This window comes from Pituophis catenifer, unplaced genomic scaffold (genome assembly GCF_029215685.1).
Source record: "Pituophis catenifer annectens isolate HBS135680 unplaced genomic scaffold, rPitCat1.0.hap2 SCAF_1, whole genome shotgun sequence".
Taxonomy (NCBI): Eukaryota; Metazoa; Chordata; class Lepidosauria; order Squamata; family Colubridae; genus Pituophis; species Pituophis catenifer.
The window spans coordinates 204,185,946-204,202,800 of record NW_027256881.1 but is presented as its reverse complement, the minus strand read 5'-3'; the positions used below and the strand labels follow the sequence as shown (position 1 = coordinate 204,202,800).

General features: G+C 36.9%; 2 protein-coding genes across 6 annotated transcripts in view; one reads left to right on the top strand and one right to left on the bottom strand.

Moving 5' to 3' along the window:
* Window positions 1-8,726, top strand: part of TANC1 (tetratricopeptide repeat, ankyrin repeat and coiled-coil containing 1) — a 157,760-nt gene extending 149,034 nt beyond the window's left edge. For both annotated transcript variants that reach the window (XM_070940590.1, XM_070940503.1), the window contains 4 exons: window positions 80-171; window positions 3,577-3,723; window positions 4,247-4,347; window positions 6,664-8,726. In XM_070940590.1, the coding sequence (XP_070796691.1) occupies window positions 80-171; window positions 3,577-3,723; window positions 4,247-4,347; window positions 6,664-8,026 (1,703 nt within the window). In that variant the 3' untranslated portion in view covers window positions 8,027-8,726. The remainder of the gene's footprint in view (window positions 1-79; window positions 172-3,576; window positions 3,724-4,246; window positions 4,348-6,663) is intronic.
* WDSUB1 (WD repeat, sterile alpha motif and U-box domain containing 1) overlaps window positions 1-16,855 on the bottom strand; it is a 36,289-nt gene that overhangs the window by 2,565 nt on the left and 16,869 nt on the right. For 2 of the 4 annotated variants that reach the window (XM_070940721.1, XM_070940977.1), the window contains exons 11-12: window positions 10,412-10,634; window positions 6,139-6,871 (exon numbers count right to left, since the gene is read on the bottom strand). In XM_070940721.1, the coding sequence (XP_070796822.1) occupies window positions 10,456-10,634 (179 nt within the window). In that variant the 3' untranslated portion in view covers window positions 6,139-6,871; window positions 10,412-10,455. Of the gene's footprint in view, window positions 1-6,138; window positions 6,872-8,671; window positions 9,632-10,411; window positions 10,635-16,855 lie in introns of those variants that run through there. The other 2 variants (XM_070940805.1, XM_070940892.1) reach the window with 2 other exon arrangements.

Genomic DNA, 16,855 nt, shown 5'->3' with positions numbered 1-16,855 from the left:
AGTTACATAAATATAGGAGTAGTCAATCATTTGAAAGAGTTCTTAGAATGCATCTAAGAGTTAATTTTACTTATTTCAGGAAATGCAGCATGGGCTATGGCTACTTCAAAACCTGATATTCTGATTATCCTTCTACAGAAGTTAATTGAAGAAGGAAACATCATGTATAAAGTAGGTGGATACTTGGGGTAATTGAGACCTGAATGAATGAGTGAAAAGGTAATATGTACCGGTAAAAAATCCATAGTTATGGATTGCTAAACTACCATTACGTGCAGAGGGGCTTTGTACAGCAGTATATTTGCTTTTATTTGTAATATTAATAATATTAGTCTTGGCTGCAGGAAAAAGATAAATAAAATAACTTCATTTCAAATATAAAGGTGTAAGCAAGGTAATGGTTGTTGCAACTAATGTTTAAATGTTGATTTCTGTACTCATACATGAACTGTGCACGAATATAATACAGTGTAATCCTGATTCTAGTAAGGTTTCTCTAATGACAGTGAAAATCACATGAAGAAATAATATAGGTAATCGTAAATCCCGTGTAATCTTACATAGGAGAAATAACAATGACTAGTTATGTACTTCTAACCAGGATATTCAGATTCACAGATTTGTGCCCGTGAAGGCTATACAGCTCTGGAACATTCTAAAGTTGGTCATTTGGTTGGGCTATTCCTTCCTATTACGGATGCCCCTTCAGAGAGTAGGGTTAAGGAGCTTGATGCGATAAGAGGCTCAAAGGGAGGGGTGCTTGAATGTGCAGATGATTACTTAAAGGAATTGCAGTTATAGAAAACTGAACTCTCATTATTCTTTATGACTCTCTACATGACACATATTAGAGAATAGAAAGCATATTGTAGAGTGATGGTCTCCGTTAACATAGAACAGTGGACTGCCTTGTGAAAAGCTACATGAGGCCAGTCAGCAACATCCAAGCAGTAATACTGGGTGGATTGGAGCTGGGAACAGTCCATGAGTGTCCTGATTGGGTATCCTTTGGCAGTGACAGCAGACATAAAAGCAGCCCTTTAGACTCTGATGAGCTATGAAGTAAGCCAATTCCCACCATGAAAGGCATGGAGCTTTGAGGTCTTCGTGACAAAAAAAAGTGCTGAGTTTTCTGGCATGTGTATAACTTTCCTTGTGTGAAATAATGTAAGGTTCACTGGTCTGCAGAGCACAAAGTTCTCTGGTGTGACATACTGAAGTAATTAACCAAGAGAACAATTTTCATGGTCAGCAGCTCTCAGAGAAGTAAGTTGCCGTAGGTCCTAGCAATTTTGGAAAGACTTTTGAGAACTAGAAGATGAATACTTCATAAACGGAAACCATTCAGTATCTTTTAAATTAAAGATTAAGAAGTGATTAAGGGAGGTTGTGCTTATTCTCCAAAGGGAAAAGAAGAAGAGGGCAACCTAAGCAGAGTAGTGAGAAGTGGAGGGATACACTGGACCCTGTGATTTCGCCCCTCCTTTCCTCTCAATTTCATTTTTAGATATGGAGCTATGACAGCCAAGTTCCCTGGATGGTGCACCAGCACAAGGGACTTTAAAGGAGTAACAAGGGAGGCCGAACATGAGGCCCGTTTGATGATGAAGGCTAAAAAAGCCTCTTGAGGCCTTAAAAGCATTTATTTTTAAATCAGGCGTAGGGAACTGATAGCTGTGTTTTAAGGATAAGGTGCATAGGATTCTCCCTGATGGAAAGACATACAGTCCATTCTCCTCATTTTACGACACTTCCAAAAGAAGTTAAAAGCCCTGGCCAAGGAGTAATCTTTGAAACTCAGCTCAGTAAATTGAAATGCTAAAGACTGATATAGTGATAAAGCTAAGCTTTAGAATGTTCCAGAACCATAGTTTGCACAGGCCTTTGTGTATGATGAATAAAACCAAAACAGAAAGGGGGGGGGAAGTACTTCACAGCTAACAGCCATCAGCAGCTGCCCTCTGCAACTACAACATGATCCCAGGAAATGTTGGTGTTGGTTTAAGGAGTTGCCAAGTGATGCTGCACATGCACCAATGTGCTGTGAAGCGGCCTTTCTCCACATTCAAAACAATGCACAGCAAGGTTTGTCTTAAGTCAAGACAGTATCTGTAAAAGGCAGTGTTTCTCAACCAACTTTAAGATGCATTGGCTTCAACTTCAGAATTCTCCAGACAGCATAGTTTGTGTTTGTGAAGTCTACACATCTTGTAAAATTGCCAAAGTTGAGAAGCACAAATATAAGGCAATGTATTGCAAGTGGGACAGCAGGGAGCGCCATTGCTTCTTCACACGCTTTCCAACTAGAAATTACCCAACCATTGCCAATTATATTTTAAATGAATGTGCACGCAATTTAATTGATTCTTGCTTAGCTTATCTCAGTGCAGTGGACACTTTATAGAGAAATGTATTATTAAGGACATTTATAAATACATACCTCCATAAATGCTTTACTCTTCAAAACATGTGAAGAAGTTGTTTACTTGGATGAAGAAATTTGAATTTTCTCCAGATGTAAGGCAGTGTTATATTAGTAGTTAAAATATATTGGATGCCTTTCTCTTCGTTACAAAAAAAAATCAGTATTATAACTTAGGTTGAAATTAATTAAATGACTTTCAAGTTAAAGTTAAGATGCAAGTGAAAGATTGTATTTTAATGAGATTTATGGAATTGCACCTGATCACTCCTACCTTTTCATTCTTTTTATAGAAATATCATTTGTGAATCTACCTTATAGTGTTAATTAATTTTTATTTCAGTGGGTTTACGTATATAGACAGATATCCTTTAATAATTAACTTCATAAATGTTATCTAAAGTTACTACTCTGTACTTCTTTCTGAAACATCTCAAGTTGATAAAATCCGTGCATAATTCAATGTAGCAATGTAGTTTACTCATAGCTTTGTAAGCCTCTGAATTATACTGTTTTGTATAATACAACCTTTTTCTCTTTACAATATACATCTTAATAAAACAGAAAAATACCTGTAAATGAAAAATTGTCTTTATTACAGGCATAACTTGTTTTTAAAAGAATATTCAAAGCACTGCCGTGGTTCAGGTGTGAAGCAAATATACCAGTAGTTAAGTTTCATCAACTATATTATTTGCTTCCTTACCTGATGTAAACAATTGTTGTTGTTGAAATCTAGTTAGCTTCCAAAATGAAATAGCTGCATAACTTTTAAACTGACTGGTAAAATGTTACACATTTACATAGGATATTGTTTAAAAATATTTTAAACATCCCAGTTTCATAAGATAAAGAATGCAGTTTCAGATTCAATTAGTTTTTTTTTAAAAAAAAGTCTTTGTGGTCTCTATCATATCACATAGCAGACTCTTGCCTATAGATAGATCCTGAAAGTAAATGTGCAAATATTTCTCAAACAATTTGCATGAAATTCCAAGTCTATATTATCCCATAAAAATTATTCTTAATAAAATATGTGAAGTACTAAACTTTTTTTAGTCTTTAATGATGCCCACTGCACTACCAGTTTATTTTAAAGATGAAAACACTTTTAGCAGTGAAATATTATTATTGTTCTCTGGTTTGATCTGCAGAAAGGGAAGATGAAGGAGGCAGCACAGCGGTATCAGTATGCCTTAAGGAAATTTCCACGAGAAAGTTTTGGAGAAGAAATGAAAGCTTTCAATGAACTCAGGGTTTCCTTATACCTGAACTTATCAAGATGTCGCAGAAAAACTAATGTAAGCTCCTTCTCCAAGTTTTTCCCCATGGTATAACTTGCAGAAAATAATTCTGGGTGGAACTGCCAGTTAGATAATACTAAGTCAGCAGCTTTTTTGGATAACGGGTAATTGCCTTAAAAAAACATTTATAATGACTTACAGTTTCATCTAAGAATATAGAGTTCTTGAAAGTTTTGGCTCTTTTAGAATTGTTTAAATTGGGTGAGGGATGAGGGAGAGGACAATGGGCACCATCTAAATGTGTTCTAGACATTGGTTAGTGCTGAGTTATGTGACTGCTCACATATCTTTTCAGATATCTTTTACAATGTCTGATCTTTCAGACATCAAGGTATTTCTGAAAGCAATTTGGGTACACACATCTTCAATTCATGGCAATCATCTGTATCTCAGATACAGATGGACACAAACAGATTCAAACGATCAGCAGAAATGGGATTAGGAAGATGTCTTAAGTTATTTTAGCAGATACTCCTCAGTCAAATGGTTACATTAATTTGCGCACTGTGATTTTTGGCAGGATTTTGGCATGGCAGAGGAATTTGCTACCAAGGCCCTTGACCTCAAACCCACATCCTATGAAGCATATTATGCTAGGGCAAGAGCCAAGAGAAACAGCAGGTACTTAAAGCCATTTTGCAATAATATTTATTTTGGTAATATTTTTTAAAATGTATAAGAATGATGAATCAGCTTTCAATATTACATTTTGATAAAAGACCGAGAAGTTTTCTACTGGTTTCCAAGCTGTTAATGGATATTTTGTGTTAATTTTGTGTTACTTTTATTTGTTTATGCTGGCAGAATTTTCAATCTTGGTGGGGTACCATGATGGTCTGTGCAGCTGAACAGAAAAATTCTTAATTGACAGAGTATTATGAGGAAAAAATTAATTGGGATATTTTTGGTAGGAGCACAAAAAATGGCTAAAATCACCTCCTTAAATGCCATAACCAAACACTGACTTCACACGAAATTGAAAATAGGAAACCATTGGTATGTGCAATATACATGAAATAGCCCTACTATCACCTTTTTTGATATAATTTTCTAAAAAGAGGGGAAAACATAATTCTTTGCTAAAAGCAAGGCTTGGTTATGTGTACAATAGTGGCCAAAATTGTGGGAACCTTTTGGGGAAAATGTATTTTTGAGGTTTGATGGCTAATAACACCATTTTGTTTTGGAGTAGTACCATAAAATTATATATCAATGGAAAGATAGTTTAATCAAGAATGTAATGCAACAAAGTTTGTTCAATTATCTGTATTCTATGAAAAATTATAGCCAAATAACCAGAAAAAGGAAGCACAACTTGCTTAGGTTGATATCAGGTAGCTTTCCTTCATCTGATTGTAGCCAATGAGCATGAATGTTTAGAGAGCCAATCAGGTGTCATCTTGTTTTGGCAGCGAGCCAATCAGATTACAGTAGGATTCAGTTATTGAAGCTAAGAGGAGGACATTTGTCAGTGTGTTATGTGATCGCTATCAAGTTGGTTGGGTTTTTTGGTGTTTTTTCATTTAGTGAGTTTGTAAAAAAAAAAAAAATTAAAGTAATGGTGCAAAGAGTTGACTGGTCGCTTAGAAAGCAATGTAAAATAGTATTATTAAGTGAACAAGGCTACAGTTATAAAGAAATTAGAAGAAAAATTGGTGGAAACTTAACCAAAGGTGGCATTTATAAGTTTTTGAAAAGGTATAAGGAGACTCAGTCACTACAAAACCACACTGGTAAAGGCAGGAAAAGGTGCATAACAGCAAGTGATGATAGAAGAATTAAGAGACTGTGCCTACGTAACAGAAGAAAGTAATCTGGGTGTATACAAGATGAAATGGCGCAATGCAATGTGAAGTTGAGTGCAAGGACTGTTTGGTGCAGACTGCAGGAATTTCGCCTAAAATCTAAAATTCCACAAAAAAAGCCACTTTTATCTCTCACACAAAGATTGAAAAACATTACATTCTTGATTAAATTATCTTTCCACTGATATATAATTTTATGGTACTACTCCAAAAAAAAGTGGTGTTATTAGCCATCAAACCTCAAAAATATACTTTTCCCAAAAGGTTTCCACAATTTTGGCCACTACTGTATCTATTTCCTTTCCAAACTGAGGTACATATGCTCTCTCTAAAACAGCACTATATTAGCTTTTTTAAGTCATGAGCCACATTTTAAAAACTGGATGACAAGATAACAAATACATTTTATATCATTTAAGGGTAATAACAGAAAGTTATGTTAATTAAAACACTACAGTATTATTTCGTATTTATATAATTTAATAGGGTTAGGCTTTCTATTTTTTGTCAGTAATTTTTGAGAGAATTTTGGGGCCTATTGTTCCTGTATTTGGGAGTAGCAGCTTATACCGTTTTGTTGCTTGTATAGAAGAGAACATTTACCAAGTTATTTATCTTATCTTTATTTTATATATCAAATTTATTTTTACACTATTCATCAACATAAAACATTTTAGTATTTTACATTTCTGTATGCTCTCCAGATGCATATTGTAGCACATCCTAAACTTATCATAGTATGAAATGAACACAAATGTGCTTATGTTTTAAGAATGCAATGTTAAGGAGGAGACTACAGTCCTGCAGGGGAGCCTTTCCAGACTCCTCAGGATCATCCTGGACTGTACATAAGTGTCCTTTTATCTCCTTCAGAAGGAAGCACATTGCAGAAAAGAAGCTACTTTCACGAAAACTGTTTTATTGCTATAGGTATTTTTGACAAGTGATTCCTTTTTTTTGAAACTGCTTTGGGAAATAAGGCCAGGAGCTTATCGTGCTACTCTTGAAGGGGATTTACAAGTGGGTTATAAAATATATAAGGAACTGCCAAAATAAATATACTGTGGCTTGTTGTGGTTGTGAAAAGAGGAATGTGCCAAGCTCATTGTTTTTTGGATTTCCTCCCTTCCAGGCAATTCCAGGCAGCCCTCTCAGATCTGCGGGAAGCCATAAAGTTGTGCCCTGGAAACCAAGAAATTAAGAGACTGCTAGCTCGAGTTGAAGAGGAGTGCAAACAGCTCCAGAGAACGCAGCAACAAAAGCAGCAATGTTTTCAGACGATGCAGCCGAGCAATGACTCTGACTATGAGGGTGAAGTACTTGTGCAGGATCACTTCAGCCTGGAAGAGATAAAAGAGGAGGAATTTTTATGTGAACAGGAACCTGGTCCAGCTAGGCCAAGATTGCCACTTTCCCAGGCTTCTTTATCTTGTAGCAGAAACCCTCAGGAAGGTACCCAGCAGAAATTTAGGCCTGTATCTCCTCCAAATAGAGCCAGCGGTGCATACATGCGAGAGCCTGGCTTGTCTGTGCAGCCCACGAAACAAGCTCAGATAGTAAAAACCAATCAGCATCTGAATTCTGCCCAGGCTGGAGCAAGACCTAGTTCTAGTCAGACTGGCACAAAGATTCAGCACCTCCAGTATCTTCCTCCAAGCCCTGTGACTTCCAGACACCATATGACACCAAACAATAAAGCACAGCATTTAGATGGGGCACACACAGTATCAGCAAGCAGTAGCTGTGCACTTTTCAATGAAAGATTAGCAGCTGGCCAGGTTCCCTACTTGCAGCATTGTGACAAAGGATCTTCTTTCATGAGTAAGTCCAAAACACATGAAAAGCTAGCTGTGCATCCTCCTCCATCATTAAGTCAAGGAACTGGTGAATTAAGGCAGCAAAGTAGTGCCAGTTTATTGTCTGTCAACTTGGCACCTTCCAGCTCAACAAGCAGCTTGTCATCTAGCAGCAGCTTTTCTGAGTCCATGGCAGGACAAAATCTCGACACTCGACTCAAAGAGAACAAAGCTGGGCTTGGTCAGAGTGGACCAGCCGAACACCGGTCCCGCAGTATTCCGTTCATGGGGATCATGGATAAAACTGTACGCTTCCAACAGCAGCAGATGAACCCCTTAAATCGCAGTTGGCACAGCCAAGCTACAGAAGGGGTCCTGAAGAGTTCTGGGACAACTTTATCTGCAAGCTGTGAGTTTTCTTCCAAAACAGCAACAAGCAACTCTGCAAATCAGGGTTCATCTTTCTCTCCCTCTTCCCTAATAGGAGACAATCTTCAAAATGGAACTCAATCTAAAGAACTGGAGGAACTAAAGCACCAAGCATCTGCCAGCTCTCAAGATAACAGGATAGGTAAGCCAGTGGCTCATTTATATCAGGAAGCTCTCTCCAAACAGCATTCTCAGCTAAGCAGAGACATTCATTCAAGTCACATCACTTCTACAAAACCAAAGCGATCTTTTGTAGAATCTAACGTATGATTCTGTTGCAAATTAATAACAGGGATGAATCATGGCTTTTGGTTGTAAAATGTATGGCAATAGTGGCATATAGGTTACTGCTATTAATCATATTTTAGGGAGTGTATCACAAAAATGTGATCTCATAGCTGCAATATGAACATTAACCCAGCTATCCTTATTGTTTTTTGAAATATGTTCTTAAGGTGTTTGTTAACACAGTTGAAAAGTTCCATCATTTATGCCAAACCTTGCAAGTCTGGATTTACGCGGCCTGCGGCAGTTATAGCAAACTAATTTTTCTTTTTAAAAAATTCTTTTAAAAATCTGCAGTCCTGAAGCTGCAGTGATATATACAGTCACTGGGGACTAAGTCTCAATGAACATAAGTATAATTTACTTCTCAGACTATAGGATTGTGTTGTAAAACTCACTTTGTTTGGTCATGTATATTGTTTATTGTTTAAAGTTTATTAATTGGTTCCAGAGGATGGAACCCAGAGAACCTTTACTTTTGTCAATGAGTATTTTCTTAGAAGGAAGATTGTTATTCTCCCACTTTTATAAACCTGGCAAATATAACTTATATCATCTCTACAAATACTTCAGCAGTGATATTTTATTCCATGCAATTAAGGCTGTCTATCATTATTGCAAGGCAAGAAGTAAAATTTTGCATGCATTTTATTCAACATCTTTGTTATTGCACTGAGTCATATGACAAGTTAACAACATACAATCAGCACTTTACATAGTTTATCTAAACATCTTTTGAGGTGTTATATCAAAAAAACAAAGAGAAATACAGGTCATAGAGTATTTTTATAGAACATCTAATATCTATCTGAGGGAGAAGCTTACATAAAGGCCATTGATACTTTCCTCAACATGCAGTAGGAAATATCTATTTAAATTACAAATTGTTCTTGAAGAAGCACATTTGTAAGGATGTTCCTGTAAGTAATAAAGGCTGGTTGTATAAGCTGGAAAATTCTGTAGCCCCTTTAACAAATTATTTCCATATGTACAGAATATATGTTACGTTACAACTTCACACATTTTTTTTTTTAAAAAAGCATTAAAAAGTCTGTTTTGGAATGACTTAATCTATTCTGTAGCTTATTTATTGTTTATCTTGGTATTTGTATAATCTTATTCTCTTGTTCTGTAGATCTATTTTTTGCACAGCTACTGTATTTTTCTCTTATTAAATAAAAGATTATTAATATAGTTTATGGTTCAGTAGTGTAGTTTTACAGTACAATGTTGAGAGGTCATCACTAATGCAAGCTTAATTAGGATCCATTCCCAATGTAAAATATATGAACAACCTGCATGGATTACTTCCATCTTCCAAAAGTTGTTGGAACCCAGGTGAGTATTTAATATTTGTAGATCAACTCAACAGCTGGTTTCCAATGAGTTGATATCTAGTCCATGCCAAAACTTTAGTTGAATTGTCAACTTTCTATCTAGGCTGCACATCTGGCAAGGCACTGAAATAGGAGCGTACTGAAATTGTACAAAGTTATAATTGATTGTGAGATGCCCTTTTAATTAAACTATGCAGAGTCTGGGAAGTTTTTCACTTCATTCTTGATCATAGTCCTCTGAAGACTGTAACAGCTAATAAAAGGAACATGGTTTCAGGGCTGGTAGTAAGCAGTAGTAATTCTGCCATTAACACATACCAGGTCATGCAAAATCTAACAGCACAGGGTCATGCAAACTTGGAACTGGAAAACTAATGTTAGGTTCTTGCTCCTTGTGCTAGCTTTTTCTGAGCTCAACAAAACATGACACCAGACCCATCTCACAAAGATATTTGGAAGAAGGCTGGGCAAGACAGGCAAGTCTTTTGATCCCAAAGATCAAGCACCTGATGCTCTCTGTCAGGGCCACGGTGTTCCTACATTCTTTGGAATAAACAGGAACGTAAATATGTACATTCAGAGATCCAGGACAGGGACAGAAAAACGTCTCTCTCTAGCCTCAATTCTCTACTTTTGGTCTACTATGGGCTGGGCCCAAGAGTTTCTGGGACGCTCTAATATCCAAATCAAGCTAGGAAAAGTCACATAATTACTTTGCTGATTACTAAATAACTTATTACAGAGCACAATCTATTACAAGCTATATACTGTCTTGAAATTAATAAAACTTATTTTCTATCCTATGCATACTTAATCAAAACCAAGTCCTACATCAATGGAATCCATTTTAATATAAATATCACCGCAGCCAGGCCTTCATTCAGTAACAGACACTTAAATCATTTGTAACACCCAATAGCTGACATTTGTCAAGGATCAAAGTACTTGAGCTAATGTTATCAATTACCCTGTAGTTAAAAAAAAGTGTACTATATCAACAGGAAGCAGCTCACCATTGAAATGTTTTACATACCTTTAGATTCATTGCCTCTAATTTTGAAAAAAAGATGACAGCCTTTAAGGTGCTTGCTTTTCATTATATTTTGGCTGAGTTTCCAACCAGCGATTAATAGCCATTTTTAGGGTTCGGTTTGGGGTAAGTACAAGTCTCTGAAGAGGGAGATTTGTCATTGGACTAGAACGCCGTTTTTTAATAATCCAATTTTCCATCGCTTCTTTCTCATAGGAGTAGCCATCTAAAGAAAGAAACAAGCATTCCTGAAAACAGTTGTGCTCTATAAATCATACCTTAAAGCAAGCTACCTAGTCTATTCAGATAGGAAATGGACCAACTTTGTATCGATAGACACAAATGTACATATATTATCTAGAAGAAATCAGTATGAACTTTGTAACTGCATTCTTTAACTCAATAAGAATCTACTAATGTACAGATGTAAAATATTAATACAATGTAGAAAATTTCATTAAATACATTTTAATGTTACACAAAATCATTCAGCACCATTGCTTGAAGTGACAAAGTGTCATGTCTTTTACATCTTTTACAGCCACACTGAAAGCTCCTACTGCTTTGGCAGCAATTCAAATTGGAAGTGCTGTCTGACTAGTCATTCATATTCAGACGCTGTGAGGCGGCTCCTGAAGCAGCCATGCAGAGCTTTTGAAAGGCCCCAGCATGGCAAACTGATCCAAATAGCTTTGTGCTGCCATAATACATACATCTATACCAAGCTGGGATCAGGTATGCTGGCTCAATATGTGGAGGGCCACTATTGCAGAGGACTCTGCTATGTGAGAAGGCCTTTCTTGGCAATTTAAATGCCTGTTTTGCAGGATCTGGACTGTACAAGGATTATCTTCACATACTGAAATTTTCCTCACCTGCAGTATGTAAACAGGGAAAGCATGTCTTTTCCCAGCTCCTTCAAAACTAAGTCCTGTGTATTATACTTACAGATAACAGTCTCATTAAAGGCTACAATTTTTATGTACTAGAAGGACATTTTTATAATTACAGGCAAAGCCTTTGCCCCAAAATTTTTAAAAATGCAGTTTTGACAAAAATTGAGAGGCAGCAATCATTTGAATATATGCACACCACTTCAACAAGCTAGACAGAAATAAACTGTCTCTCTCTCAGTCTGTGTGTGTGTGTGTGTGTGTGTGTGTGTGTGTGTGTGAGAGAGAGAGAGAGAGAGAGAGAGAAAGTAATATGAATTTATAGTATATAAATAATTGGTGTAGTACTTATATATAGCAATATCTATCTCACTGTTTTAAGATAGTGCAAGAATTAAAATACTGTATTCCAATCAAATATATCTAAACCTCATACCATATAGTCGTTCATCAGACAATATGAATATTTTCTCATCTGGAAATCTGATTTCCATGAAATTAAAATGATGGAATAAACAAGTGTCACTAAACATTTTGTACTGATGAATAAACACATCTCACTCTCTCCTAGTTTGCTATAAGTGAGCTAGAATTCTCAGTATGCGGAGTCTGTTACTTTAATGCTGAGTTCAAAATTAATTTCCAAAAACTCATCACAAAGCTGTCAAAGGAATAATCAAAACTGCTACAGAAAGTCCCTTGCGTCTTAAGCTTTTCATGTATAAAACAGAAGCACAAAATTGTGACGTGATTAGGAGATAAATGCATTTACCAGGTGATATTCAGTTGTGCTAAGAAAAAGAAATAATGTATAAATGTACTGCCAATTTTTGTAGAGTATGTTGCCTACTTATTTAAGTCACATAGACTTTCCAAAGAATTTAGAAATTTGTAATCTACTTTCCCTCACCTTCCTTTTGAAATAAGAATGAAATAATTTAGCGCATGCTGCATTCAGATATAGCTTTCTTTAATGCAGGCATCAAGAACATGGGCTTTCAAATGTGGGGTCTTCATTTCCATTGTACTTAGCTACAATAGTTATTTTTCAGGAAGATTTTTTTGGTATAACTTCATATGGCCACCTATCAAATAAACATGACTTTGGGCAGCTAACAAATTAAAAACAGTAAAATCAATAACCAAAATTTTAAATAGCATAAAATAGCAGCAGAAGACTTTCACTGCATCCCACAATCGATACAACCAGGAACTGGGCTCATCCTGTATTATCAGGACTCCTCCTAGCTTGATGGCAAAACCAGATCATTAAGGCCCTGTGAAATGCCAGAATGTTTAAGGTGAGTTTGATCTCTGGGAGATGGTATTCCAGAGAGTGGGCACCATAACAGTCTTTTTAATCCTGCCAAATGGCACACCCTTGCAGACAGGACCTGGAGCATACCTCACCTGCTGGATCTAATAGGATGGGAAGATACCAATATGGAGGTTCACAGCTTCCTAATTCCTACTTCAGTAGAAATAACTTCCCAACCCATTTTGGGTTTTTTATTCCTCCAAAACTAATTGAAAGAGCTCTGGTGGCTCAGCAGACTAATTAACATCCACTTACATCTGCTGCCTGCAATTACTGCAAGTTCAAATCTCACCAGGCTCACCTGACTCGGCCTCCCATCCTTTCTAAGGTAGGTAAAATGAGGACCCAGATTATAGGGGCAATAAACTGACTTTGTATAAATATACAAAGTACGAAGGCTATTGCTTAATGCATTGTAAGCCTCCCTGAGTCTCCGGAGAAGGGCGGCATATAAATCAAATTTAAAAAAAAAAAAATTACGGAAGTTCACAGGGCCTTTGAGAATAAAGCTTGGCATGGTATCAAAGGCTGCAGTGGGTAAAATAAAATAGCTTAAAAAAGCAATGCTTAACTTGTAAAACTGAGAATTCATTAATCATTCTAAAATTTCTAAAATTAAATCCTTAACTTATTCAAATATCCTGAGGAATTATGAAGCATCTTGTTTTGATATCAAGGTCTGATAGAAATGATTTTTTTTTAAAGCAACAGTAGTAAGTGAGAAGGCTTATGGTGCTAGAGAGGCAGGGCAGGCCCGTTGAGTAGGTGCAGGGCAACAAGAGGAAGAGAACTATGGGAGAAACAAAGTCTTAGCTCCTTTAACAGTTCAGTGTATTTGTCTGGGCCAAAAAGTGAATCAATTTCAATGATCTGGATTTTGCTTTGTCCAGATCATTAACCCCCCTAGGATGGTCTGGTTGAATTCTGTCAACAAAGCAAAATTTAATTCCACTCTATGTATACTGTTACTGACAATCAAAATGTGTACTTATGGGAAGCAATCCAAGTTAATTTCAAACCTGATGCATTTTTCCAGTTATATGCATTACAATGTGTAAATGGCATGCAAGTAGTCAGCAGGCAAGTCCAGGACAGCAGATCATCTTGTGCTTTTCCACCTGATGTTGTCAGCAAGAGAGGACAGGGATTTGTTGAACCTCTGACTTTGGGCAGAGTAAAATTCCAAGTAGAAATTAGGATAATTGAAAATCCCCATTATCATTTTGGCAAGTAGATTGGTTATCTGATATAACCCCTCACAATAGCATCACTTTTGTTCTTTTCTCGATTTGTTCCCATATGCATAAAGAAGGCATGGCCAGTGACCAGAATGAATGCATGAGCCACAGGAATGTTTCTGTGAAGTCCTAAATATGTGCACCAAAAAGACATCACTCTTCTCACAATAACTTGCCTGGTCTACACACATCTGCTTCTAACCCTTGCAAGAACGATTCTTTCATCAACACCAACTATTCTTTTGTTTTTCAGTGAAAAGCTTTGGTTTTGTTGATCCATGCAGAGTTGAGAGTCCTTTCTATTATTTTGAAAAGCCTGGAGTAACTGAATTATCTCAGGAATTGTAGCTTGCTTTTCATATCCACATATTCAAACTGGCTGCTGACTTCAGAGGACAAACCTATTCCTAGTTTGTCCACTGTTTTTTTGCTAGATATCAACAAGTACTCACTCCAGCATTCCTCTTTGTGGCCCTCTTCTTATCTATCCTGGTCCCAAACATTCTGTGCCTTCCCCTCCTAGGAAACTAGCTGTTTCATGAAAAACTCTGAGCAATCCTGATGTTTACTTCCCTGATGAGTCTTAAGTGAAGATGTCCTCCAATTATTTTACCTTATCCTTCATTAAAAAGAGAAGTTTCCTTTTGCAATAGGTACAATTAAGATACCACTCTAGTATAAACAATCCATTCCTGACAGGTAATCACAGAAGATTTTCCCTGTCAGATCTCAAGTTTGCCTTGTTCCTCCCCAGCTAAATTCCTTGGTTGCTGTTGCTGGTTCACTTTAATCACAAAGTCCTTGTTGCCTGATCTCTTCCTAGGAATGATGCCTGAGGGGTAGCTGCTTGCTGACAAATGCAGTTCCAGCCACTAGCAGTCACTTGATTACTGAGTCAGCCACATCTGTAAGTTCAGACTATGTACTCAGCAAACAAGCAAATCTACCCCTGGGCCAAGAATCCACACCATTCCAGAAAATCAGCCAAGTGCCCCTCCTCTACCTCAGATCACCTTTGTAATTTGTAAGCTCCCTTACAAAATGCCTATGGTCCTATGTTCTTGTGAGCTCTATGTTTTTCCAAACTTTATACATAATGGAGAACTAAACAGAATGGTAGCCATTCCATAAACCTTTTCCAGAGGGATGCTGCTTTAAAGAAGCTAGGTTGACAGATTGTTTACATGATTAAAGCAATCTCCTCCCATTATTCACACCTATCAGTGTTCAACTGACATTCATATGTCCATAGATTATATGCAATACTATTAAGTCTGAAGTGTGTGTGTATTCTATGATTATTGTTCCTATTGGTTTCATTATTTTAAAATGCTTTAATATTTTGATTGTAGTATAGGTTTTTGAATTGTAAGCCACCCAGAGACACTGACTGAGATGGGTGGGGAAAAAGAAAAAAAGAAAGGAAAGGAAAGGAAAGGAAAGGAAAAGAAGGAAGGGAGGGAGGGAGGGAGGGAGGGAGGGAGGAAGGAAGGAAGGAAGGAAGGAAGGAAGGAAGGAAGGAAGGAAGGAAGGAAGGAAAGAAGGACGGACTTAATTTTCAATGAAGCAGTAAAATGCATCCAAACTCTTTTGAAATTGTAGGCTTAAGGCTTGAGGACATACTCAAATGTGAAAACTAAGTGTCCAGGTTTTTTAAAAAACCCTTTAAAGAATGTTTATAAATTTGGGAACCAAGCAAGAGGTCTACATGCCAGACTGAAAGAGCCAACATTCAAGGGGAAGCTTTGCAAATTTGCTAAAAACCCTCTTAAAACCAGGAAATTTTCAACAACATCACAAACAAATTGCTGTCTGAGATTCAGAATTATACTGACCAGACAAGGGATTAAAAAGCACTGGAATCAATTTGAGAACATTAAACCCATCCCTGAACTTTCAAAACAGTCCATTTTGACTGGTAGTCAAAATACCAGGTAGTTCTCGATTTACAACAGTTCGCTTAGTGACCGTTCCAAGTTACAATGGCTCTGAAAACAGTGAGTCATGACCATTTTTCACACAACCATAGAAGCATCCCCATAGTCACATGATTTACTTTTGGATCCTTGACAATTGACTCACATTTGTGACAGTTGCAGTTTCCTGGGATCATGTAATCCCCTTTTGCTACCTTCTGACAAGCAAAGTCAATGGGGAAGCCAGATTCATTTAATAACTGTATTACTAATTAAACAATTGCAGTGATTCATTTAACAAATTTTTAAATCCAAAAACCGTGTTAATAATCAGGCATGAGAAAAGCTCCAGCTTCTGACTTCACACAATTTTGCTTCAGAATTAATGAGATGTTCCTTATCTCTTTCATGAATCTTGGAAATGACAAATGTGAACATTATGCAGTACTGGGCAGCCAGTTCAGGGGTGAAATGCTCCCAGTTCGGACCGGATCGCCCGATCCGGTAGCGATGGCGGCGGGTGATTCGGAGAACCAGTAGCAAAAATCCCTGCCCCTTCCCCATGCCCAGCTGAGCCACACAATCATCAGAGGCTTTTTTTTTTAAATTTTTAAAAGCATTTAAAAAATGTTTTTAAAAGAAAAAAAAGCCTCTGACGATCAGGCAACTCAACTGGGATCATCAGAGGCTTTTAAAAGCATTTTTTCTACAACCTCTTCAGCCGAAGAGGTTGTAGAAAAAATGCTTTTAAAAGCCTCTGACGATCCCAGCTGAGTTGCCTGATTGTCAGAGGCTTTTAAAAGCATTTTTTTTACAATCTCTTCAGCCAAACAGGATGTAGAAAAAATGGTTTTAAAAGTTTAAAAAATAAATGTTGGCCACGTCCATTCAGTCACATTACCCCTCCACCGAGGCACGCCCACAGAACCGGTAGTAACGAATTTTACATTTCACCACTGAGCCAGTTATACACATATCAAATGTGAACACAGAAAAGCCACCTATTGGACACACCCTCCATCATATATAATATGGTATATAAAATTGTCTAATAGACTTTCACTGTATCATAATTATACTAT